This window comes from Pseudorasbora parva, chromosome 16 (assembly GCF_024679245.1).
Source record: "Pseudorasbora parva isolate DD20220531a chromosome 16, ASM2467924v1, whole genome shotgun sequence".
Classification (NCBI taxonomy): Eukaryota; Metazoa; Chordata; class Actinopteri; order Cypriniformes; family Gobionidae; genus Pseudorasbora; species Pseudorasbora parva.
This window is the reverse complement of record NC_090187.1, coordinates 35950396-35977046: the sequence shown is the minus strand read 5'-3', so window position 1 is coordinate 35977046 and position 26651 is coordinate 35950396. Positions and strand designations below refer to the sequence as shown.

The following is a 26651-nucleotide window of genomic DNA, read 5'->3' as shown; positions in this document are numbered from 1 at the left end:
ATTCTGTTCTTGTTAACAGCAATTAAAACTGAAATGCAATTGAAATCTTATTGAATTACTGTAAGAGTGCACTGGCCTTGAGCACAATTATGTTCTTCTCCAGACAAAGCGGATGATATTCCCGGCACTGTAACTCAGGAAGGGGATGAGAAAGAAGGAACAGTGCTGCTGCGGTGGCCTGAACCTCTTCGCCCTAATGGACTCATCCTCATGTATGAGATCAAATATCGTCTGGGAACTGAGGTTAGTGCGACACTAACTTGTACACCATTAAGAAATAGTTAAAACTGCAGCCAAGGCCACAAACCGAATGTGTGTGTGTGTGTATGTGTTTCAGCCCGAGAAGCATGAGTGTGTATCACGGCAGCAGTACAGAGTGCAGAGAGGAACTCGGCTTACCAATTTGGCCTCTGGAAATTATTCTGCCCGGGTCAGAGCCACTTCTCTGGCTGGGAATGGGTCTTGGACTGAACCAGTGTACTTCTATGTGCCACCCCCTATAAGTAAGGAACACATATATATAATTAAAAAAAAATTAGGAATAGGTATGCTTACTGATAACTTTGAAAGTGAGAACTTTTTTTAATGGAAATGTAGAGAGACCTATTTCTGTAATGTTTTTAATTCTGTATGAATGTCCTTTTCTCTTATAGGAAATTATGATAATGCCTTCATTCTGGCCATCATCATCCCTATTATAGTGCTATTTTTGCTCATCGCAGGGATCACCGTTGTCATCTTGGTCACCAAAAAGAGGTTGATGCCTCATCTATTCAAAAATAGACTTTATTTCAACTTTCAGTGTCCAGTACTGGTTTTCATTTGTTTTCATTTATCTTTCCTTTCAGGAATAGTGACAGGTTAGGAAACGGTGTGCTCTATGCATCTGTAAACCCTGAATATTTCAGCCCTTTTGAAAGTGAGTATTTTGTTACGAAACCAGGTTGACTGCAAAAAATATTTTTGTCATTTTCCATTGCAAAATAATATAACAATTATAATTTTGTGAGATTTTAACAAGAAAAAAATGAATTGTCTAATCATGAAATCATCATGAAACTTTTGCCTCGTCATCTAGGCTTAGTCAAACAACAGTATGATTTTTTTATTTTTATGTATTGCTCGTATGACAACTTCACTGCCTGTTTAGATGTGCTGACTCTATTTCTGCAACCTCAGTGTATGTACCAGATGAATGGGAAGTGGCTCGGGAGAAAATCACCATGTCTCGTGAGCTGGGCCAGGGCTCCTTTGGCATGGTGTATGAGGGCATCGCAAAGGGCGTCGTCAAAGATGAACCTGAGACCAGAGTGGCCATCAAGACTGTAAATGAATCCGCCAGTATGCGTGAACGCATAGAGTTCTTAAACGAAGCTTCAGTCATGAAGGAGTTCAACTGTCACCATGTGGTAAGAGAGAGGGCACAATCTCATTTGACAGCAACTGGTACTTTGAAACTTTAAGCAAACTTTTTTTTTTTATTATTAATTTAAATATACATTCCTGTGACAAAAAAATGGCAAAACTAGGTTGCTCAGATGCCCAGTGTTTTCATCATGCCACAGTTCTCAGTTCTCTTTCTTTTTTTGTACCCTGATTTGTTTAGGTGCGACTTCTTGGTGTGGTTTCGCAAGGCCAGCCCACTCTAGTTATAATGGAGCTGATGACACGGGGTGATCTGAAGAGCTACTTGCGTTCTCTCCGTTCAAAAGAGGTATGGAAACATCCTGTCATGTCTGCCTGCACAAACCATCCTCCCCACAAGTGCTCTTATTTTATCCCATAGCTGATCACTATACTGCTTTATAGCTTATTAGAATACATTTTTAGGTATTTATGTTTATTATCTTTATTTTTAATTGCTTGGATTTTTGGTCAACGTCTTATGCCCCATTTTAGTTTACATTCACAGTTTTTCAAAGCTACTCACAATATGTCAGTCAGCTCTTCACAAAGGGGTCAGTGGTGAAAGAGGAACAGAAGTGTTGAATGTAGCATTTGTCCTCTTTTTCCGCCATGTAGCAGGGCTCTAGCAGCCAGTGTTTGCCTCCACTGAAAAAGATGATTCAGATGGCCGGAGAGATAGCGGACGGGATGGCATACCTCAATGCCAACAAGTTTGTACATCGAGATCTGGCGGCCAGGAATTGCATGGTTGCTGAGGACTTCACAGTTAAAATCGGAGGCAAGTCTCAGTTTTTGTTTGCATAGAAACGCATAAATCCATAAAGGAATATGTTTGAAACAAAATTTGATTGAAAGGTGTGACTGGTCCTTCACAGCACTGAAACACTTCTTCCAGCTCATGTTTGCTCTCTTTATTTGTTTAGACTTTGGCATGACAAGGGACATCTATGAGACTGATTACTATCGCAAAGGAGGCAAGGGGTTGCTGCCGGTCCGCTGGATGTCCCCAGAGTCTTTGAAAGATGGAGTGTTCACAACAAATTCTGATGTCTGGTATGAGCTGCCTGTCCTCTCTGACTCTTCTTACACACACACACACACACACACACACACACACACACACACACACACACACACACACACACACTCACACTCACAAATGCAAGACTTAATGTTGCTTCTCTGCATGCTGTGTATTGATCTGCGCTTGCATGTATGCTACCGGTCAAATATTTGGACATACATTAAAATTCAAAAGTTTGTAAGATTTTTGTAATGTTTTGAAAGTCTCTTAGGCCGTGTGTCCACCAAAGCGTTTTTAGCCAGCTGAAAACGCATCGCTGTGAATGCCTGAGAGCGTTTTGGCAGGCAGCGTTTTTTTTTCTTCCTTTGCTTGTTATGATATGCAAAATCTGCAGAAGTGTTGCTAATTTCACAGGTAGTTTGTTTCTGTATTGATTCTATATAAAAGTGCAGATACAATGTAAAGTATTTGCTCTGGCTCTTGTTTTAAATAATTTTGTTCCGTTATCATTGCTTGTTGTCATTTGTTGACATTATACACGCAGAATGTTGCGGTTGGTCTGTGTTGTATTTGTCCCGCCACTCCTCCACTGTGATTGGACGGCTGGGTGAAAAGTGACAGTGATGAGCGCTGCGTTTTACACAAAGTTGAACATTCTTCAACTCTCGGCGACCAGTTAAAAAATGCAGAGCGCTCAGCGTTTGAGCGTGAAATACTCGCTCAACGCCTCGTTGTGCTGGAGGTGTTCTAAAAATGCGGCGCTCCCATTGAAAACAATTGAAAACGCCAGCCAGCTGCATGAAAAAAAAACACTTTGGTGGACACACGGCCTTATGCTCACCAAGGCTGAATTTATTTGATTGAATATACATTAAAACATTAATAGTATGACATATTATTACAATTTAAAGTAACCTTTTCTGTGTTGATATGTAATATACAATGTCATTTATTCCTGTGATGGTTTTCAGAAGGCATTACTCTAGTCCTCAGTCACATGATCCTTTATAAATCAGTCTACCTGATTTGGTTCTTAATACGTTTTGTGGAAACGGACACATTTTTCTTTGAATTTTCAGAAAGCATTTATTTTAAATAGAAATTTTTCATAATGATATAAATATCTTTACTTTTGATATATTATCTGAATCTTTTTTTTCTTGCAGAATCTCTTGCAGAAAATAAAAATGGATTTGTATGAATTATATAGCGACCAAAAAAAAATCTAAATCAAAACCTCCTATTTAGGTTTCATAATAGTAGTTGCCTTTGGTATAGATCAGGCTTTTATGATATCTCCTTTTGTGGGACACCTTTCCTAAAAGATAAAGAAAGTTTATATTTTAACTTATAAAACTATGCACTAAGTACTGACAACTAACTTAAGTCATCCTTTTTTTAAATAAATAAAAAAAATCCTTGTGCATTGAAAAAATTCTACATTTATAGGAATTCCTATGCAATGAAATATATCTGCCCTTTAAAAAAATAATTTAAAAACCTTTGGTAAAAGTTTCTATCAAAAAAACTTTTATTTATTTATGTGTGTCCAAAATTTGACTGATGAAACATGTTTCCTTCTGAGCAGCGGGCTGTCCCATCAGAGACACAGTAGCCCCTCTCCACCACAGGCCCTCAACTGTCCAGAAAGCATTGAAAAAGTCTCTTTATTTTTCTTAATACGACAGGAAGCCACATAGGCCTATAAGAGGTGAAAACCCCTTTAATGTTTTTTTTCCCACTGATGTTCCATGTCAAGGGAGAATATGTATCACTTCCAGACATTCTTCCAGTCCCAGCCAAGAGAAACGTGCCCAAACACATTCTCTTTGTCTCAGACAGACTGTCTCTCCACAGCCTTCGCCCCAGCAGCGGCGGTTCAGTAGAACAGAGTCACGGTGCCATAGACCGACTTCTCCAATTCTGAACTTTCCCAATCTCCAGCGTTCCACGGCTCTGTCACTCTGTGCGCTCCTAACCTCCTCCAGATGTTTGGTAATGATGGGGTTGGTGTGCCAGCGCAGACCCGCCTCCCTGTCCCTCCGTCCGTATCTGCCGCTTTTGAAGTCCCAGAGATGAAAAGAGCCACCGCGAGCTCCCATCTTGTACTCCCATAAACCTCGCCGTTAGGTGTCTTTATTTGTTTCCTACCCCCTGAAAAAGTCCCACTCTAATGCGGTTTTGTCTTTCAACACGCAGATGTTGCAGCCAATTAGATGCAAGTCACTGTTGTAATAGTCCTGTTTTAAAGGGTGTTGAGCTTTGTCTCAGATCCCTGGCCAGTTTAGAAAATTTGTCCTCTGAGAACTAATGAATAACGACTGGCAACAGTGTGCTCTTTGTGTGGTTTTTATTTGGGGTTTGCCGACTTTCTGGTCCGCTGCTGCACTTTCTCACCGGCCGCCGGCTAATATATGGACTCATTTTCATTAATGAGGAACACAGGGCTAACAAAAACACCACAATAAAAGAGAAAAGTTCAGGTCAGAGGCTCATGCGGTGTTTGCGACTTTTTGCGTCGTTTTGAAAATGAGCATTTTGTTGTTCCATGCTAGGAATAATAAGGGCATGGATACATCCGCAGCCTTTCAGTGACACGCCACAGGCTAGTGCTGCTTTTAGGCTCCACGGGACTGCAATTGTCTCAAAGCGCCTCTTCATGCATCTCATAACCTTAAATGGCCTCATTCCTTTCCTCTCTGTCCTGGTCTGACTGGATTGAGTTACTTGATGTTTACGGTTGCTGACGTAATTGGACAAATGGGTTTTGTGACATTTAGCGTGATTTACTGTAAGTGCATTTGTGTTATTTTAACTGGTTCCACTTTTTTTTCAGGTCGTTCGGCGTGGTTTTATGGGAGATTGCCACTTTAGCTGAGCAGCCCTACCAGGGCATGTCCAACGAGCAGGTACTGCGCTTCGTCATGGAGGGAGGACTGCTGGATAAACCGGACAACTGTCCAGACATGCTGTGAGTCCACCAACTGCACTTTGCTCCCAAAATTGGCACTCTGCTTTACACGGTTAACCCTTTGCCCTCTAACCGGCTCTTTTCTATTTAGGGATGCGATATCACGCTAAAATGTCGATAGTATGTCACCAGATGCTGCCGCTAACGTCCGGCCGAAAGCCTGACTGGTGCCATTTGCGTCACGGGTTAAAAGGGGACAGGTGACATCATGTTGTCAGAGAGCTTCCGTCCATAGAAGGGAGAATGCGCGGTTCCCAGGGGGTGACAGTGACGGTGACCCGGGCTGCTCTACTTTTTATTAAGAGCTTCTCATACTTATCTTCACATCATTTTCGGAGCGTGTCTGCGTCACCCGTCTGGTCTGCCATTCTCCTTTTCTGGGCTGATGTCAGTAGCGAGGCATGAGGTCTATCCGTCCGTTTCTCTTGACCCCTTTCTCCCTCAGTCTCTCTTTCTTGTCTCAACTGTTATGGAAACACAAATCCCCGGTTTCCATGGCAGCTACGACAGGATGTCCTGATTGCATTAGAGAGGAGGATTGAACATGCGCTGCGCAACATAGCTAGCGCCGTGAAAGCGCTGAAACTTTGTCATCTGTATCTCATCATTACACTCAACATCATGAAGTCAGGATGTCTCTCTCATTTTTATGATATCATGAGAATTTAAGTAATACTTGGCTGAAATACAAAGGCAGGGAGTCAGAAAAAGAGTGTAGATCTCTTGAACACTTGGTTGAACAAAGAAGGGTTTCGTTCTTCATGTTGAGCTCAATACTTGGGACACTTTTATCCCGAAAACAACGTTTTTGAAGTATTTTTGCTCGTTTTTAATAGTATATCCTATCATGGAAACAGGTTTTTCTTGCTGTTTTTGAAAAGGAAAAAAAAACATTTAGGTTTTATATTTCATCATTGTCCTTAATCGCAGTCAGTAGCTCTGTTCCAAAACCCAGTGAGTTGCCTATCTAGACAGCATATTAAGGCGTCATAGCCATGCTCGTGACACAACGATACACTCAAAACAAGTTTAGGGGCTTTAAAGATTTCTCAAATGTATTTGAAAGTCATCTATGCTCAATAAGGCTGCATTCAATTATATTAATGTAAAATGTATCTTTTCTATTTTAATATTTTGAAAATGTAATTTATTCTTGTGATGACATTTATTTGATACAGAAATCTTTTGAAACATGATTCTCTTTACAGTCATGTTTGATCAATTTAATTAATGCCTCAACACATGTATCATTCAAAGAGAAGGCAATCCCAGAATGCATTGTGACATGCTCAGTGGGAAAAAAGCATAGAATGGTAGACAATAGATATGCTAACAAATGTGTCATTATGAATATGTCATTTAATATTTAAAGTAGTGAAAATAGTTCAGATTTGTGTGAGTGCTGTTTTTTTCTATGACTAGTAGAATATCTTCCCATAAGCTTAGAAACACACGAAACATCAGACTTAATTTTGAGTCGAGTCTCTCATGCCTAGTGCTATTTGTGGAGTTGCTGGCTTTGTAGAGTGCTTCAAATCATTCACTAATGAGGTTTTCATTTCAGTTAGTATGCTACCTTAGAAGGCAGTTGCCCCTTGGAGAGAGGCAGTAGACAGGAAGGTAGCTCAATGGGTTTTGAAAAAGAGATAGTGAGTGCAGACACTGGGCAGGATTTATCACATTCCCTGATTGGGTTTGAAATCACTTCAGTGAGTAATGACAGATGGCTTCAGCTACGAATCTGGGATCCAACAAACGACAAAAAGGAGTTTACTTGCGAACGCCAGGCCTTTGTCCAAAAAAACTTGTTTTTAGGGGACATCCTAGAAGTTTAACTTTCTGTCATTTCCTAATGCCCAGAAAAGAAACTTCCAGTTCAGCATTTGACCTGATACTGTGGAATGTCCTTGCGAGAAGGACCCACTGAAATACATTTTAAGTGACCTCCAGCCGCAGGTTCAGAGCAGAACTGGGCTCAGTTCTTTTCTGAACCTGCGGCTGGAGGTCACTTAAAATGTATTTCAGTGGGCCAGTGAGCGCTGATACTATTCTTAGCTTGTTTGTTTGCTTTACCAGGATGTGGTGGGATAGTACCACACCAAACTGTTATGATCATAGGTTGTATTATTTAGTTGTTTTTTTTGCTTCTCATGCATCCACAGCTGTTCACATAAGATGGCCTATAAATTTTTCAGGACAGTAGTGCTGGTGTTGTAGTGCACTTCTCAGTGTGTATGACCACAACATGTTCTAGAAGACTGTGTGTTCTAGTTTTAGTGAACACTGCCACCTGTTGATGGGTGGAGATTTTAGTGTCAAACACCCCCTGGGTCTATGACATTTCATGTCTTGTTTGCACTGGGTGTACTAGTATGAGATTTATACATTGCTTCAGTCACAACCACAATGTTTAAGTGTTGCTATATTTCAGTTATGATGTCAGTTAAAATCTCTCTCTCTATTAATTCTGGAAATTGTATAGCTAATTATTTTAGTATTAATTTGTATACTATTATATTAGGCTATTTATTCACATTTTGAATTAGCTGTTTTTTATTTTCAGTTTTAGTACTTCATTAGGTTTTTAAATATTTCTATTTAAGTTTTCTAATGTTTATATTTCAGTTTGTTTTGTTAGTACTTTTAACTACTTTTTTTTGTTAGTTGCCAAGGCAACATTTCTAATTTTCAATTGGTTCCATCTACTACTTTTATTTTATTTCAGATTTATTTTAATTAACAGTTTAAAAAAATAGTTTTAGTTTAAGTTTATGGCACCTATATACCGGTCAGTTTTAGTCTTTTTAAAGTATTGATTAAAAGAACTGGCTTATTTTGGGTGTGTTACGCTGCCTTCACGTGCTATCGGAAGTTTCCTACTTCCCACTTCAGAAGTCGTGATTACGAGCTTGTTGTGTTCAGGTGCTTTGTTGTCGGAAAGAATGTAGGACGCCAGGTTCATGCTTTTGTGCGTCTTTGATGTTTTTGAACTATTTCAGTCATTTCCCGGTCCCAGAAAATCATAGAATCACTGGCAAACATAGCAGCACAACACAAAAGCATATTGTTTATAAATCACATTCACAATAAAGGCATAATGTAGACAATAAAGGCTGCTTAAAGACTAAAATGGTAATATTTTTCAGCCATATACATGATCCTATTGTATAGCTACTTTTACCACACTATCTAGATAGTCAGCTTGCTCACTATTCTGGAATGCTGGTCAACTAGATGATTTTCGATGTGTTTAAAATACACAATATGCTTCAAATGATTATTAATTTATGTAAATATGTACTACTTTAACGACAAGACAATTAAATTGTTGTGGGGAAAAAATGAATAAAACACCTGCCACAGCAGAAATTCGTCTCCCATCTGCCATTTTCAACGGTTATGCCACGCCCATCTCGGGAACTTAGGTATCAAAATTATTTCCAAACTTCCCAGTGGTAAACACGACATCAGAGGGCATTCATGTGCAATTTTTACCTCAAAAACTCGCATTTACGATAATTACGATAGCACGTGAAGGCAGCATTATTCCAGGAACCAGGCAAAACTGCACATGCTGTATATTTTTGATTCATTAAAAAGAACAGTTCAAAAGACTAATTTGTTCATGAATCTGACTACAGTGGTTGTGCTGTATGTTTTTGATTCACTACAATGGCCTGGCTCATGTAAGGCCGCCCAAATCGTCCCAATGGAGGCTAACAATTGGTGGGTGAAGGTCGCTGCACGTTCAGTCTGTTCAGCTGGGAAAAGAGATTTTATTTCAATTCCTCATTATCTGACTCCATTTAATCATAATTTCGAATTTAGGTTGGAATGCCAATTGGTTATTTGGTCATTTATATTTAATAGTTTAACTACACATTTAATTATTCCATTTAACCCTTGTTATGCCCGTTCTTAACCTGAATAATTCCAGAGCCAAGTCAGAATCAATCAAAGTGTAACAATTTATTACAGGCAGGTAAATGTATAATGCCAATTACATAATCAATTCAAAGGTAATCCATATATGACATCAAATACTCTGAAGTAAAGAATGAAATATATATTTTTTGTGTGTGTGGTTTTTTTTGTTGTCTGGCTATCACCAGACCAAGCTCAATTTAAGATTGAACATTGGTCTGGGGAGTCTGTATTTTCTGTGCAAAAGAGGCGAGATCAACAAGCATTATTTGAATGACTCTGTATGCAATTGGATAGTCCTTTAACCAATCAGACGACAAGAGGCGTGATCAACAGGCAACGACCCATCATGGTGTTAAACCCACCAATAGCGCACCAGGTGTCTGTGATTGGTTCCCGCAAAAGTGTAACAGAAGCAGTAGAAATGAATGTACAGGTTTCCAGACTGAGTTGCAAAACAGGCTGGGTTTACCAAGTCTACTTTTTTACGGTTCACAGTCATTTTTTTGTCAGTAGTAATTTAATACTTAGGGCAGGCAACTTTTATTACTAATAGTTCCTGTGACTTCTGATCAAGTATTTTTAAAATCTAACAATATATGTGTATCTGGTCTACAGGTTTGAACTGATGAGGATGTGCTGGCAGTACAACCCTAAAATGCGGCCGTCTTTTCTGGAGATCATCAACAGCATAAAAGAGGAACTGGAGCCGCCCTTCCGGGAGGTTAGCTTTTTCTACAGCGAGGAGAACAAGCCCCCTGACACAGAGGAACTGGACATGGAGGTGGAGAACATGGAGAACGTTCCACTGGATCCTGCTTCCACGTTGGCCCCCTCCTCTCAGGGGAGTACAGGGGCTCAGACCCAGAGTCCACAGCCGCTTTCCCCAGCTCAGGGGCCCGGGACGCCGATGGGGTCCGCCCTAACCCCCTCCACCTCACCACCCTCCTCCTCAGCCTCTCCGGGCCTGGCCTTAGACAAGCACTCAGGACAGGTAGCAGCAAACGGGCCAGTGGTGCTGCTGGGGCCTGCGTTTGATGAGACGCAGCCCTACGCGCACATGAACGGGGGGAGGAAGAACGAGCGAGCGCTGCCACTGCCTCAATCATCGGCCTGCTGATCATGACTGCTCAGTTTCCCTCTACTCCTCTCACAGGGTACCCACATTTCCCTCGCCCCTTTGTCTACATGGTCATGTGTTTTTTCTTTCATTCTCGAGGAGTCAAAACCCAGGGCAGACCGTGGAGTCGATAACCAGATGGACGGTGTCCTTCCCGAAGGTCTGCGGATCATTTTGTTCAAATGATTTAGAATGATGGAGGATGTTTCGGGGCGATCGGTGACAGAAAAAGCCTACAAAAACTCCTGCAATATTTAAGTTTTCAGAACAAACACCACACTAGAGAGAGCTCTGGCTTCCGCTTGTGTGGGGGGAAAATGTTTTAATGTTTTCTAAAGGAAGAAAACCTGCCAGTTCATTGTGAAACAAGAGAGACAAGCATAATAGCCAGCAAGCCCAGCCCGTGAACGCTTTTAGGGTGCATACCAGTGTGTTTTTTATTTTTGAACAAAAATGCACATTCCCCTCTTCAGAGCAAGTACATTTCTTCCTCTAAAACTGTCACACATTACTCTTACAAGATAGCGCAAGACTTTCTCAGCTGCGATCGATTGTTCTCAATCAGTGATTGGTCATGTTACTGGTTGAATCCACCCTTCTACTTAATCCATTTCAAGGGTGTTTGTTGCGAGGTGGGCGTTTTTGAAACTGCCAAATGTTTGCCAAATCAATTTTTCTTTTCTTTTTTTCTTAAAAAAATATTTATCATTACATGACCCCCCATCCACAGCCGATTCTTCGAGGTTGCACTTTAAAGTAGCGCAATCGAGGGACTAAGCTCTCATACTGTCTTTGATGGGGGATTTCTGAACCTCATCTTTTACAATCAGCTTGAGTTTGTAAATCCTTCCCCTTTTTATATGAAACTGATCTCCGATTATTGCATGGCAGTTCCTGCTGCACACACCATCTGTGAGCTGAGCCTCTGTGAACGTGATGTCTCAAGTCCAAAGGACAGCGCACGGAGCAAATGGCGAAGGTGAAGAGATCAGATCGTGCGCTGCGGAGAGGTGTATATGAATTATAAGGGATCAGCTCGGTCGTGAAGCAAACTGTGGGGCTTCATCCGTTTCGACGTAAGTTTTGTGAGATGAGTGAGGCATTGTACACAGCAGGTATTTTTTTAGACTAGTCATTAGTCTCTCTGTACAGATCATACGATTCTGAGAAGGGTCTTACAGTTCTATGTTAGACCACAAGATCATTTACACACAAATCATTGGTTTGAGTCACTTTTGATAACTTTTTTACAGTTCTGATGTTCACCTCTTTGTCTGTACAGAAAGAAGCTGCTATTTTTTTTTCTTTTGTGGGTGTTATATATATATATATATATAAGGAAATCCTTCAGGTTTAATATTTTATGATATCTCCACTACAGTCCATTTTCTTATGCTTTATACTCTACTTGCAAAAAAAAAAAGAAACAAACAAAAAAAAGAGAATAGCAATTTATTTTTTCTCCCTAAGAGGTTGTCTGCATTGCCACATGTCCATTGCCTTGTGTTTAACATTTCTCTATATTATTATTATGATTATTATTATTATTAGTCACAACAAACTCCTTTAGCTCTGCATGTGAACTTTAGGCACCCTTGATACAGTTGTCTACCATTGCACCTGCTCATGAGGTGCAGCTCAATCTCAGGTTAATGTTACGGTGTTGTTCTTCAAACATCATGCTCTCATCATAGCTGATTCCACCTCAGCTTTTTTTTTGTAGCTGGCCTTTCCTTACAGTGTAGTAAACCGTACAGTATGTCAGTGTCCATGCTCATTCCTCCTGCCAGGCGTTGACATGGAAGTTTTCATTTACATTTCTTTACTATTTTTGTCATCCATTCATGTAACGAAATAACCAACAGGGCTAATTGGGTTGTCTTAATTTGTCTCGCATATGCCAACCAGCCTGTATCGCCTCCAAACAAGATGCATTCGTAATCTCTGTCACCACCTCCATTTTATAAATCTGCACAATAAGCACTAAACTTCCTTAAGAAATATGCCACCTGTAACCAAATAAGAATCAGTTCAAGATCAGAAAAGTGATCGTTTTTTTCAAAGATTGCTAAATAAAAGAATAAGCTTCCCTGGCTAGTTGGCTTTAAAAAAACAAAAAGTTTAGTTTTGAAGAATTTTTCCATGTGTATTTGGGAATGTTACCCAGGACTTATTTATCCTGTCTTAGAAGGTTATTTTCCCCCTTTGAAGGGGTATTTATTTAATTTCCTGTTTTGTGTGTGTGTGATACCAGTTGAAATCACTGTAGAAATGCCCTTATGATTTAGTATAAAGTCTGATTCTAGATGCATTTTCCATGATGTCATGACTGGGGGGATTTCTTTTTTCATTTCCTTCAGCATCTATCTACCTCATTCTCTTTTATTTTTAAATGTGTAAGTATATAAAATGATAAAGTACATCTCGCTTTTTTTCTGTAGAGGACACCTTATCAACATCTGTCATGACTCTGATTTAAAAAAAAAAACTCTTTAAGCACCCCAGAGTACAAGCTCCCAGGAATGAGAGAGGAAGTCGTGGTGTGAGCTATCATACCTGTGGGCTTCCTAATGGCGTGTCTATTGCATCCCTTATCACAATGCAAAAATCGCACTGCTCACTGCAATACTTTTATAAATAATCGTGTTAAAAAACCGAACTCACTAGATGACTTCATCATGATGGACCTTAGAGATTAAAAAAAAAAAAAAAAGTTCTTTGCTATCAGTGTTTTTCTTTCATATTTAATATTCTTCTTCACTGGTCACCCCTTATTTGCCATCTAATCAATAAAACGGCTGTTCATAAAGGTTTAGGAGTGCATATAAGACTTCAACAAGGTCCATATATGATGCTGTCATTAAAAACTTAGTCTAAAGGTTCTTGTTCAGTAAGAACTCAACAGAGATCATGACCCTGGACATCCTGTTTCCCAGCATGACCTTCTTAGACACCACAATGTCAGTCTCCTACATCTGTCAATGGCCTGTAACATTTAACATAAAACATAACTTTACAAGTGAATCTTCTGTTTTGCTGCAGTCCGCTTTAATACCTTTTGGCCAAAGCATCTAACGATACTGTGGATTTTGTTACACTTTCTCACGAAAACCATTGGATTTTTTTCCTTTCTCGTAAACCTACCTGGAAAATACATTCCAGCTGATTTGTTCGGTCAGATGCACTCCACGTCTAGCGAGTACAATATACTATAAAGGGCCAATTGTCGCCATATTCATCGACATCATTCTCTAGAGGGAGAAAGGGCTGTCGTTTTTGCCTCTCTTTTCTACTGCTGCTGACAACATGCTGCTTTACAGAGACTAGAAATAGTCTTGCCAATAGCATTGGGTAGGTGGTGGATTTAAGCAACATGCTTTCTCTCTCCAAACAACCGTTTAAAAACAGATGGGTCAGACGATTAAATTGCAGAGAGGAATCAGAAAGTCACGGTCCTGCATCCCCTGGTCGTTCTGTTTCATGGCACTTAAAATATTCTTTGACTTTGGTATTTTGGATCTTTTGAACTCCAGGGGTAGGGCGCTTGTAGAAAGAGACCTGGTCGGGATGCTGAGTGGCACATTGTTAGAAAAGAATATTATTCTGTGTGGTTACAAGACGATCGAAACAACCATTCTATAAAAGCCCCTGTGCTTGTATTGTTGCGTATGTATATGGGTGGGAGTGTATCACATGTAGATGTAGTAATTAAGATTTTGATGTGTTTATAATGGGAAAATAATAGATATCACTATTTATTTCTTCTGCTTTTTTCTTTCTGTAATGAATATGGACAAAAGCATTGGCCTGTTGCAAAGTGAATGTCAGTTTTCATTGAATGCTGCCAAGGTTCCTTAGTTCCCAGTAGGTTACAGTTCTACAGAAACACATAAACAAATAGGACAGCGATGTCCAGTAGATTACGGGTAGTCATGACACAGAGAGAGCGAGAACATGACTAGAATTTAAAATAAAAAGAGACAAGTTTACAGTAGAAATAGCTTATGTTGCAATGAACATTTTCTGCAAACCTGAAGGTAGATTGACTGAAAGATCTTTCCTCAACTATCATGAGAACTATTCTTATTTTATTATATTTCCTCATAATGCAAAACCTCAGGTTTAGAAAAGATGCATGTATGCATTTTAATTGCAATAATGAGCTTGAGGTTTCACAGATATCATTTCCCAGGCACTGTTGTTTCTGCTTGGCATTCCGGACAACAACAACAAAACGATTCAAAAGGGGCCTTGAACTACTGTACTGAAAAGAGTTTAATAACACTTTATTTTCCTTTCACACGACAAGAAAAAGAGAAAAATAAAAAAAATCTCTGTGTCATTGCATTGATTGGTAGAAACTGATGGTGAAACGGCTTGGCTGGTACTCTCGTCTTCTTGTAAGTTATGTATCTAAAGCCTCCTGTTTTTCAGTTTTCTCCTCACCTCCAGTTGAGATGGTAGACTTTTTACATGCCATTGGCTTAATGTATATTTGAAGAATTTTCATGTATTTCCTTTTTTTCTTAAATTTTGAATTAAAAAAATGAATGAGTCTGAAGACTTGTGTCAAGTGTCACTTATTGAATTTCTACTATGTGGACTACATGACAGGATAATGCTTTATGGAGGATGTGTGCTGTCCACGTACTCTGAGGTTGTGTGTGCAGAGCTGGCCAGCTGGTGTAACAGAGCGTGGATGATGGTCTGGAGTTGTGGTACCAGTCTCTCTGTGCTTGCCAGGCTGCCTGAGGATGGCACGTGGATCAGCACAGCCTTTCCCTGCCCCTGGTGCAATGAACGGTAGTATACAAAATCACACAGGTACCTGCAGGTTGTTAACTTGATATTAGTAATCATATGTCATTTTAATACTATATAGAATTCCTAAAGAAGGAGGAAAATAAATGTTGAATTACATTTCAATTGTAAAGGACTTTTAAGGGATACTCCAAACTAAATGAAAATTCTTGCATCATTTACTGTAAGGATGTATATGATTCTTCAAATTTTTAGAAAACAATCCAACTCTGCTAGTCCATATAATGGAAGTCAGGGCTTCATTATGAAATAATACTGAAAAATATCTATATCTGGCATTTTACCCCCTGGTATCAATGTCAAAATTGTGGCCAATGAAAATGTTGAGCGGCTAGTAACTTTGGAAAACCACTAGCCGCAGTGGCTAGTGACTAAAAAGTCAAGCCCTCATGGAAGTGTATGGGACTTCTTAAATTGATGATTCTAGGACCACAAAATGAATATGACAATAATCCATGTTGTGGCATTGATTTCTAAGGGGCGGTCACACTACACATTTTCTTACATTGACATCCATTCATACGCATGCGAATGCTTCAGAAACTGAGCTCATGCTAAAAGTTTCGCATTTTACTGCGCTCCAATTTTGGGGAACTCTGACCAGCGAATTCGGTAGAAAATTGATTCGTCAAAGCTTGACCTCTTGGCTTATTTAAAAAAAGTAGATTGTATATTTTTCCCCCATTTTTAATATAATACTCTTTGTTATATGTTGAATTCATGTTTATAAATTAGACATCAGAGTGACATAATTGTGATCAGAGCTGGAGGTGGCTGAGGAGATTCCCCCTTCAATATGTAAAGCGCTTTGAGTGTCTAGAAAAGCACTATATAAATGTAACAAATTATAATATTACAGTGCCCGTAGAAATGTTGTGTGCTCAAAGTCTAGACCACGGCCTTACTGTGAGTGACGAGTCTGAGGACCATGGTGACGACACATTGACTGTTCCAAGATGCCTATGTGCATATCGCTGCTTCCGGAATATACGGCGTGTCTCAATTGGCATACTATCCTTCCTAAATATTATTCGAAAATAGAATTAGTACATCCCAAATCGTAGTATGTTGAAATAAGTATCCCAAAGATACACGGATGGTCTACTATTTTAATATAACATATGTGCAAGTTCAACGGTTAAGCAGAGATGTTTAGTTAAAGCGATTTGAGTGATAATTATTAGTATCTAGCCTGACGGAAATATATTTATTCAGTGCCACATTATATTACATATATTTTCAAATTGTAAACACATGAGAACAAAAAAAGTTCTCTGCATGAAAGACCCACAAATTGCAGATCAGCGTCCTACTACATATTTCTCTCCGAAACTGTAGGAAATTGAATGTGGAGGGTTTTAATTGTGACAAATGACAGGGCAGTTTAAACAGAAACAGGATGCATGTAACTAAGTGACAGAGCATCCGTTAAAGATGACAAAGTACTATCCCAAAGCTTGCCTACTCTTTTGCTACATACTCAAATGTATGTACTTTTTCTTCACAAAAAGACTACATATTTTTAGGTTGTTGTATAGGTAAACGAATTGAAACGCAACAATAGTATTTGAATTTGTATTTCTAACATACTTTTAAAACGGCCACAAAGTAAGTTCAAATTCAAATGTAAAGCACCTACTCAGACAGTATGCTATTTTGGATGCAGCTTATGTGTCTGGAGCAGTACCGCCGCTGGCCGTCTTGATGCCCTACACATCATTTTTAAATGGTGCCCGTGGGGGGTCGCGTTCACGTCGTATTTGTTGACAGAAATTATCGTGGTGCCCCCCTCAGCACTTGGTGCCCTACGCGCAGCGTGTGATGTGCGTGGTGGGAGCGGCAGCACTGGTCTGGAGTGCTCATATGTGGCATCTATGTATACATATCTATGGTGAGATAGTAAATAAAATAATTTTCACTTTTTTGGTGGAACACATTTATAAAGAAAACTATTTTATTTTTAGATAAATAACATTTTCAAATTTTATCCATGAATCAAGTTGTTAGTTTTATTACCTCCCAGCATCCCTGGAGAAGATGACATCAAGTCCCATATTTTTTTGTAAATGCTTGCTAAGGGACCTCATGTCTATGATAGAGTCCAGTCTTTCTGGTCCTCCCTCAATACAGCAGTGATGAACAGGGCACAGACCGCTCACATCCCTGTCTTTGTAGCAGTAGTTCTTGCCTGTTTGCTCCAGTGTGATGCCTTTGGCTCCTGGGGCGATGCCCAAATGGATAACAACCTGCACATCACAAGGGAGAATGTCTCCATCATAATTTTGTATCAAAAGTACCTACAATGTTTTCGTTTTAAGACAAGTCATCACAGATGCTGTAAACTTTATAGCCTTTAGAATATTTAAGAAAGCATCTTGTAATCTCTGTTATGTTTCATCAAGCAGGTATATATTTGTTAACTAGCCTACCTTTGGAGTCATTGTTTGCCAGATATCATCAATGACTTCTTGTGATTTTGCATAACTGACAGGAATCTCCATAACTTGGACATCAATGCCCAATCCAAGTCCTGCCACCTTCAATCCCTGCTCAAATAAGCAAAGTGTGGACATAGTGTGTCAATCTGACGACAATTTTACTTGTTTAAACCTAGCCGTATTCCCAAAAGAACCTGAAAATTAGAATTGTATTAAATGGTAAACTAAACAAAAAAAGAGCAGACAAAAGCACTATTAAGGTAGGCTATCCTACATAAACAAAAATCGTGTATTTTGTCATTCGCGGATGTCCAATGATCGAGGGTGAGTAAAATGTTCGGGTTTTTGGGGGGTGAATATGCCTGTAATTTGGCTAGATGATTCAAAAATGTATTAAACTTATATAAAAGGGTTCAAATGGCATTGTTTTACTACCTTAGCTGCCTCCCAACTTAGATTCACTATATATTGTCGGAAAGGGGCAAAACCTGAAAAATAAATAAATAAACAGCATTTGACATTAAAAGTTACAGTGATAAGCAACACTAATAACATCTGCGACACTTTTGCTGAATGCGTCATTTTATCGACCCCAGTAAACTAGGGCTACGTACCTGTTACAACTACAATTTCGCTTGTAGTGTCCATCGATATGAGATTTTATGAAATTAAAAATCAGTTTGCCACCTTTTTTTCGTAACTGAAGACGAAAATAGCGGTGTTGTGCAACAGTAGTATCTTGTTTAGGGCTATGACCTAAAGTGTCTGCGCAAATGAGGCTGTGAGGCAGTGCATTGTCCATTTTTCTCCACATGGGAGAGCCATCTCATATCCCCTCATAGAACTAAAGACGCACTCCTTTAAACATCTTACTGAACGGGACAGTAATACAACCTACCATGGCGAAGGACTGACTCATGAATATTAATTAGAGCGGTCTGACGTTGTTAAGCAACCCTACTGGAACGTCCAGTTACGTAACCTAATTAATATTCAAGTATGCGTGTCGCGCATACTTGTCAATGCTTTTTCAGCAAATCACTAAACCTTACTGGGCGAACGTAGCGCTGCGTAATTAATATTCATAAGCTAAACCGTGCTCATAGTAGGACTCACTAACGGGACATGGGATCAGCTCAAATCCTCCGCACTTGCTCGACTCTGCCTCCGCCCAGCACTTCACACCGACGCAGAACACAGATGACAACGAAATAATTGATTAACTTTTAACTTTAAACATTTAAGCGCAACCCAAATTTACACAATTACAAAGAAAACATGTTCCGAACGAGGGAGCCGTTTGAAAGCGAGAAGCTCCAACTACAGGAGCTCAACCAGAGACTCAGCCACTACCTAATGCGCGCAAAACAGTTGGAACAAGAAAATACCTGCTTGATAAGCGAAATCAATTCAGTCAGGCAAAACAGGTCTGGAGAATGGGAAAACAAACACATGTCTGAGCTACGGGAAATGAGGAGACTGGTTGAGCGTTTATCTTTCGAGAAATGCAGAGCGGAGATGGAACGACAGAAGCTGCGCAATGAACTCCAGATGCTTCAAGCGATGCGTTCAGATGAAGCTTCGGTGGGCAAAGGCATCGACACCGAACTTAAAGGCTGCGAGAGGCAGCTCCATCATACTCTTCAGACCAACTGTGCTTTGGAAGATCGCCTGGTTGAGCTTGAGAACGAATATAAGTTTTTGGAAGATGCCCACAGAAAGGAAACCGCCCAGCTGAGGGACCAGGTGCACTCCCGAACTGTACGCGTCGTGACTCAAACACATCACGCACCTCCAGCGGTCACGATGGAAGAGGTGCAGGAGTACGCGGCAAACTTCTCTGAAAGCTGGCAGGGGACTTTAGACATGTACCGCCTGAAGGTAGAGGAAATCGAAGAGTCTATAAAAGCAGACCACGCGAGGCTGGAGGACATTCAAAGGGAAAAGAGGGAATGTGCTTCACAGTTCAAGAGGCTGCGTGACGAAATCGAGAAACAAACACAAGTGCAGCTGAACCTTGAGGAGCAGCTCGTGAACATGCAAGACAATTTCAGAGCTGAAATCTGTCAGTATCAGGTGGGTGTCAAAGCAAAACACAAGGTCCTAAAAAAAATCACATTGCCACAGTCTGATGAAAACAAGGATTGCGTACGGATGTTCAACAGCCACACCCACTGTGCGCATTATCACTATAGTGACAGCAGCACCATTACACATTCAGACACAGCTTTTTTTTAAGAATTAGATGCATAAATCCCATGTTATCCCACCCATGAGATATGTTTGATAATGGCGTTTGTTTTAAACACATTAAATGTATGTATTCCCCTTCCCTAGAATGGTAAAATGGCCCACCTTAGATGGGAAAAAATAACAAACAAAAGGATACTGATTAAAATAGGCTTATATTTTGTTATGTATAACATTTACTTTAATATAAAGAGCAAGTGTGTGTGTGTGTGTGTGTATATATATATATATATATATATATATATATATATATATATATATATATATATATATATATATATTTGTCGTTCAACATCCCTGAAGGTTAAGCACCAGCTCCTGACTTTGTTTCATAAAAAAAGTCACATTTTTCAAAATCTAATTAAAATGTTTTTATAAATAGTTGTATTAAATTTATCGGCACTTCAAGAGTAATATAATATTACAAGACAAAAATATTACAAGACACAAGCCAAGCAGACGTCAACGTATTATTGATGTCTGCTCAACTTATTAATATAGGCCTAGCATTATTATCCCAACACCTGTTCTTTCGATGGTCCCCTTTGGACTCATGTGAGAAGTGCTTAGGCACTGCCACTATCCATGTTTGTCATCTCTAGCTCAATGTGCTTAAAAAAAGAAGCTTCATCCCATTATTGCCTCTCTCCAGGGAGAATGACAAATGAGTAGTTACTGAAGCAAAGTGCAAGCATCAGTAAAGTGTTGTGTCACTGTGGGCTGAATTCAATGAGGCTGCGTGGAGGATGTCAGTCTTAACATATAACTGCAGTTAGTAATATTACTAGGCTATTGAGTGCCAAATGTTCTGCTTCCAAAACCACAGATAAGCACTCATCAAACTAATGATGGGTAGTTGTGATTTCGCCAAGACATCTTTTGTTAATCCTGGAACAATATTCCTAAACCTATTTGTACTCCCAAACCAAACCAAACCAAACCATACCCAAACCCTATCCATAAATTCAAAGGGAAATGAGGTTAATGGTGTAGAATTCTCTTGTTGTAAGCCTAAATGTGACACTAACTATAAACCTATTCCTCAGGTCTGATTGTTTGAAAGATGCTGACCCAGAAATATGTACAACTTGGTGTATCACAAAGCTTATATTAATATTTATGACCACCAAAAGTACACGGTGGAGGGTTTAAAGCAATTTGTAAAAAAAAGAAAAGAAAAAAAAAGTGCATTATTTTTCATACATTTTATATATATATGATTCTACACCTTTATTCTGCACTGCTTTATCCCTACTTGTAAAAACGGTCTGATGGTTTACGGGTCCTATGAAGCCGGCCCCTCAAAAATACGAAATGGGTTCTAATTTTTGGCCCAAATATCTCCCTTTGCTTTAAACTTTGAACGTTGTAACTTTGCAGGTGTTGTTTATGCTCAAACAGCAACATTACACACTAGCTAAAGTTTGAAAAGTGAAATTGTGTTTTACCACCCCTTTAAAAAGTATGTTCTTGTTTGACCAGCAGTAGATAACCCTTCTATCATTAAAAACATCTGTCTCTTTAAATAAATAATGAGATTTCAGCAGGGGGTGATGTTGGAAGAGCTTTCAAACAGGTGCATCACAGTAGCCCCCAAAATATACATCGCATCAATAAGATTCAAGTGGACACTCTTTTGAAAGATAGAAATGAGATAAAATTAGGCTTTATAGTTTAAACGATATACTATTCAGGGCATTATTGCAATTATGCTATGCGTGCGTGTTCACATTTTGCACAGTATAAAAACCATTACACTTATGGCGAGTCCCTAAAGATTGTGTGTGTGTGTGCCCTTGTTTATATTACATTGTGGGGACCAAATGTCTCCATAAGGATAATAAAACCTTAGATTACCTACATTGTGGGAACCAGCCAGCGGCCCCCACTTTTCAAAAGGCTTATAAATCATACAGGATGAGTTTTTTTTAGAAAGTAAAAATGCAGAATGTTTCCTGTGATGGGTAGGTTTAGGGGTAGGGGCAGTGTAAGAGGGATAGAAAACACGGTCTGTACGGTATAAAAAACATTACGTCTATGGAGAGTCCCCACAAAGATAGTGAACCAGACGTGTGTGTGTGTAAAAGGGCAAACAGGTTAACTATCTATCTTCTTGTCATACAGGCTATCATTGAGGAATTGGAGTATGAGCGCAGCATGTTGTCCAACACCATCTCGGCGAAGCTGAAGGACCATCAGGATCTCTTGCAGGTCAAGATGGGTCTAGCTTTGGAAGTGGCAGCATACAGGTAGAGCATACAAAATCAATTAAAGGCAGCCTTTCCCTTAATTGCCATGTAGCACATTCTGCTTCTCTTTTTCTGATCATTCATGCATATCAGAGGTCTTCTGCCAGGACTTGAATTTCATGCATTCAGTTTTGACAGTTCCCTCAAGCTTATATTTGTACTGTAAGTACACTTTATGGTCTGATGCTAATTCAAGCACAGGGATGAATGACCTTTTTCTGTGCCCTTAAAACGAATCTCCTCCTACATTCTCTTGGTGACATTAAATATTAATACCAAAATTACTTTTGCTTCATGGACTTTGGCTGACATGACATCTCTAAGGACCAGTGCAGGAGTCCTTGAAAGCTATTAAAATGTCTTAAGTTCATATTTCAGTTTTAGGGGCTATTCACACAATGCTGCACAACCAAAAAACGCATCTAGGGACCTTTTTACCATTCTACTCCCTACGTCTTAAGTCTTTAAACGGAAAAACGTGTACTGTGTGAATGGCCTCTTATTTAGCTATTTCTAAAACTTTCTCTATGCAGTAATGTAAATATTCACATCTGGCTGTTGTCTGTTTAGAGATGTGAGTAGAGAAGTTAGACATAGCAACCACCCTCAACACAAGCCTTGATAGATGTATTTTTAGCCACTGCAGCAACAGAGCAACTAATGCCCGCCCATTTGGCAAGTCTGCTTACAGCCCCGCCCCTCATTTTTTCTTAGGCTGGATAACTGTTTTTATGACTTAATCACTGTATGTTGAACAAACACTGAAGCTGATTTATGATTTTAATTTGTTGTAAAGCTGTCTGATGCATTAGCTAATGCACATGAAAGATAAGCATTTAGAGTTATTAAATAAAGCTATATAGTAGTAAATTAAAAATAATGTTTAGAATTTTTTAACTGTCATTTCCTGTTATGCTCCCCACTTCATAATGTGTAGAAGATCCGCCATTGGAGGTATTTGAAATATGTATGATTTAAATACTATATATATATATATATGTATGTACAACCATTTTTTTTATTCTTAATCAAATGTTTGGTTGGTCTCCAGTCTGAAGATGGTCAATCTGTATAATTGCAATTTTTTTGGAAACATGATAATGTTGAAGTTCCATTTGTCGGTTTCAACTGCTTCACATCACGAGCCATAATGAAAACAGACAGGGTGCATTGTGGCAGTTATTTTTAGAGCAGTCTTTCAAAGAGGACACAGGGGACTTTCAAAGATTTACTGTTTGTAGCTCCACAAAGTCTGCTTCGCTTTGGTTGTCCAGCGCTTTTTCCATGTAAAAGCATTGTCAAGGTAGGTTCAGAACTGCTTAATTAAACACAATGGTGGAGATCAAGAGTTGTTAGTGACCTTAACTATGTTTCTGCTTAGGACATGTCCATGGGATTGGTAGGTTTTCTGGTTGCCATCAGTGTTGTTTGAGCTTTTGCATTGTCATGGCAGAGCATGGAGGTAGTCAGCATTCTCAAAAGAGGTGAAAAAGAAGTGCCTAGGTTGTTCATGATACTGTATGTTCTGCTTAAAGTAATTAGACTGACCTTAAATATGCCTGTTTGCCTGTATCTTTGACATTGTCATGTCCATCAGGGCACTCTTGGAAGAAGAAGGAAGACATGCTCAAATGTGGTCTAATCAGCATTCAAGAGAAAGAATAATAGGTATTTGTTTGACATTCAGCTTGAAATAATGCTTTTATGTTATATGATTAGTATTACACACATTTTTTACTATCATTATTCTAATTATTCAGTAATTCCAACAAAGCAAACTAAGACAGAGAAAGTAATATGTTTTTGTCTTATATCTATCCATGTGTCTTATGTTTTGTCTTATCTGTCTACCGTAGATATAAAAATGCCATCCCATCCTTACACTCCAAGAGTCTCCATCAATTCGGCAAGTCGGCCAGATACAAGGAAAAAAGTCTTCACAGGATATGATGTTAAATATATGGAGCCTATTTCCAGCGTGAGAACCTCATCTACATCAAGTCAGTTTCATTCTCACGAACCCTCCAGGATCGTGCCCATCAGTGTATCAAATCGTGCCCAGCAAAGTCCTGCTTCAAGAAGGGACATGATTTCATTCTCCAAAGCAGCGCAGACAGCTGCTTCCAGTACTCTGAAACCTGGTGTCTCTTCTATTGAGATAAAGAGAGAGGAAACAGATCAGAGAAGTATGAGAAAGGAGGTTTCACATCACTCTTCAAAGGGCTCACTTGATCAGGGACCCTATAGAATCGAAAGTACATCAAGCTCTACAGCCTCAAAAATAGAGAAATCAAAGCCAGCGAATGTGATATCGCCTCTTGCGAGTTTGAGCAAGATCGCCACTGAAGAAAGCAGACAGAAAGATGTTCAACCAAAAGAAAAAAGAATGGATGCCAAGCAAGATCAAGAAAAAACAAAGGAAACAAATGAAGGAGAAAGAAGGGATGTGAAAGAATCAATAGCTAAAGATGTGAAAGAGTCTGAAAATGTAGGGCATAAGGTGTTTGTGGGTGAGAAAAAAGTACTAGATGCAATTTCTACGGAGGAAATAATTCAACAGGTCATGAAACCAGCGGGTTTAGATACTAAGGTGAGTTCAAGATCCCCTGATTCAAAATTCACATATCATGTGGAGAAAACAGAGCAAGAGGATGGAACCACCAAGACTCAGATTGTCTTACAATCTAAAGTCGAGGAAGAGGTGGATCTGTCGGAAGATTCTGGCCTGGAGGAACTTCTTAGCATGGGAGTCAAGAAAGTCACCTTGGAGAACATCAAAGGAACCCCAACCGGAACCATGATCGAGAACCTGGTAAGTCTTGGCCTGCAAGGTGAAAGTTGGGAAAATAAGTCGGTGAATGTGGAGATAATCGAGGAACCTGTGGAGTCTCAGAGTGATGAGGAGGGTGAAATTGAAATAGAGGAGACTGCGGAAATTAAGTCTAAACAACCAAACATCAGTCCTTCATCGAAGTTCTTCCAAATCGAGGAGCTAGAGAGTGACCCTCAGACCATGAAACCCTTTGAGAGTGGTTCTGCTGAAGCCTCACATTATGGAAACAGAGGCTCTGTGCAGGTTGAGGAAGTGACCAGAGATGAAAGCTTACCATACTTCTCGCACAGCAGAGAAGATTCACAAGAATACTTTGTCTCCACTCCTGAAGACAACATGTCTGAATTGGAGGATGGTGGAAGGTTTATGTCTTATAGCCATTATGGAGTTATGGATGATCTGTCTGATGAACGATATTACCAGGAAGATGACCCCAAACGACCCACTGCTGAAGTTCATAGATACAGAGAGTCACCCGAATATGATGACCACTCATTTTTGAGAGACAGCATCGAAGACTGCATAATTGAAGAGGAGGTGCACGTCTCTCCCACAATGCAACAGTCCATAGTAGGGATCCTGAGGGAAGAGTCTCTAGACCCCGAACAGCAGCTCAGAGGAGCTTTAGAGCAAATCCAAGAGAGTGTATCTGGAGCCCTCAAGGAAGAACTTGCATTTTTTACAAAAGGTAGAGAGACTCCAGAAAATGTCTCTGTTGACATCAAAAAAGTAGAACAAATTACAGACAGCGGAACCATGACATTCATGGCAGAGCTTAATGTGTCCCAGACGTTGGAGGAGTCTGGGCTGCTAGAAGATGCAGGAGATGATCCGTCTGAAGAGCAGATAATGGCAGCACTGAGCTCTTCCCACCCAATGCTCCAGCAGGCCCTCGGTGGTGGAGCTGCTTTAGGATACACCATGAAAATTTCCAAAGAGGAGTTTCAAAAGGAGGGTATGCCATGGATGCCTGGCGACGATGAGGTCCAACAATGGAGCTCAACCGACGAGGCCGGCAAGACGGAAAAACACATCAAGCTGGGCCATAGTGAGCAATCATACACTTTTCAGATGGACGTGAACAACGGCTCCACTGCATCAACAAGCGGAGGAGCTGTTAAAGTACAAAGAAGCGGCAGCGCTACTGAGTTCTCACAGACCCAGATGATTGACCCCCACTTGAAGGTCTGTCATGAGAAAAGAATCGCAACTGTTTATCTTGAAAGCCCCAAAGACGAGTGATATCATGAAATAACATTCAAATGACATTATAGCTCAAAATATCGTCAATCACAAAATTCATTATCAACTGAACAAAACAATCAGGTGTTGTAAACCAGAATTCAAAATTCATGGTCCATCATGACTGTTATACACAAAAAATGTTACTGATCCCAGATTGTTCAACAATACTCTATCTGGCAAGCTAAAGATAAAGCTAATCACTTTAATACTTTGCTTTTTTGCTATATATATAGCATTATGTTTCATTTTCACTATATAGTACAGCTTTCATTAAGCAAAAAAAAGAAAAGAAAAGAAAACCATGTTCTCTTTCCATTTGATTTGTAGCTGAAAAAAAATACTTTATAACACAAACTTTGTTATAGTATC

At 39.6% G+C, this 26651-nt stretch overlaps 3 protein-coding genes across 5 annotated transcripts in view; 2 read left to right on the top strand and 1 right to left on the bottom strand.

Annotated features, from left to right (window-relative positions):
* igf1ra (insulin-like growth factor 1a receptor) overlaps positions 1-15007 on the top strand; it is a 115774-nt gene extending 100767 nt beyond the window's left edge. Inside the window, exons 12-21 of one of the 2 annotated variants that reach the window (XM_067420547.1) lie at positions 104-243; positions 338-503; positions 654-756; positions 849-919; positions 1180-1409; positions 1607-1714; positions 2026-2185; positions 2331-2460; positions 5268-5402; positions 9945-15007. In XM_067420547.1, coding sequence (XP_067276648.1) covers positions 104-243; positions 338-503; positions 654-756; positions 849-919; positions 1180-1409; positions 1607-1714; positions 2026-2185; positions 2331-2460; positions 5268-5402; positions 9945-10446 — 1745 coding nt within the window. In that variant the 3' untranslated portion in view covers positions 10447-15007. Of the gene's footprint in view, positions 1-103; positions 244-337; positions 504-653; positions 757-848; positions 920-1179; positions 1410-1606; positions 1715-2022; positions 2186-2330; positions 2461-5267; positions 5403-9944 lie in introns of both variants that reach the window. The other variant, XM_067420545.1, reaches the window with a different exon arrangement.
* Positions 15008-15055: 48 nt separating this feature from the next.
* pgpep1l (pyroglutamyl-peptidase I like) lies at positions 15056-18789 on the bottom strand. Of its 2 annotated transcripts, none has more exons than XM_067420549.1 (6): positions 18320-18789; positions 18141-18193; positions 17697-17813; positions 17284-17513; positions 16173-16287; positions 15056-15234 (listed from the first exon to the last, which is right to left on the bottom strand). In XM_067420549.1, the coding sequence occupies exons 1-6, from the start codon at positions 18351-18353 to the stop codon at positions 15070-15072; spliced, it is 714 nt and encodes a 237-aa protein (XP_067276650.1). In that variant the 5' UTR covers positions 18354-18789; the 3' UTR covers positions 15056-15069. The 2 variants fall into 2 exon arrangements, with proteins under 2 accessions (XP_067276650.1, XP_067276651.1); XM_067420550.1 differs by having other exon boundaries at positions 15148-15274.
* Positions 18790-18837: 48 nt separating this feature from the next.
* On the top strand, positions 18838-26455 carry synm (synemin, intermediate filament protein). The gene is made up of 4 exons (XM_067420548.1): positions 18838-19781; positions 22080-22204; positions 23802-23872; positions 24061-26455. Exons 1-4 carry the CDS (start codon positions 18984-18986, stop codon positions 26277-26279), a joined length of 3213 nt encoding a protein of 1070 aa, XP_067276649.1. The 5' UTR covers positions 18838-18983; the 3' UTR covers positions 26280-26455.
* The last annotated feature ends 196 nt before the right edge of the window (positions 26456-26651 follow it).

What these genes read in the sequence shown, in the direction of transcription:
- synm (XM_067420548.1), top strand. Translation starts at nt 18,984, where the DNA reads ATGTTCCGAACGAGGGAGCCGTTTGAAAGCGAGAAGCTCCAACTACAG. An exon ending in TTGGAAGTGGCAGCATACAG is followed by an intron (nt 22,205 to 23,801) that starts GTAGAGCATACA and finishes CATGTCCATCAG; the next exon opens with GGCACTCTTGGAAGAAGAAG. An exon ending in TTCAAGAGAAAGAATAATAG is followed by an intron (nt 23,873 to 24,060) that starts GTATTTGTTTGA and finishes TGTCTACCGTAG; the next exon opens with ATATAAAAATGCCATCCCAT.
- pgpep1l (XM_067420549.1), bottom strand. Translation starts at nt 18,353, where the DNA reads ATGGACACTACAAGCGAAATTGTAGTTGTAACAG. An exon ending in TTCTCCAGGGATGCTGGGAG is followed by an intron (nt 16,288 to 17,283) that starts GTAATAAAACTA and finishes AATAATATTTAG; the next exon opens with GAAGGATAGTATGCCAATTG. An exon ending in CCTCAGACTCGTCACTCACA is followed by an intron (nt 15,235 to 16,172) that starts GTAAGGCCGTGG and finishes TCATTGCACCAG; the next exon opens with GGGCAGGGAAAGGCTGTGCT.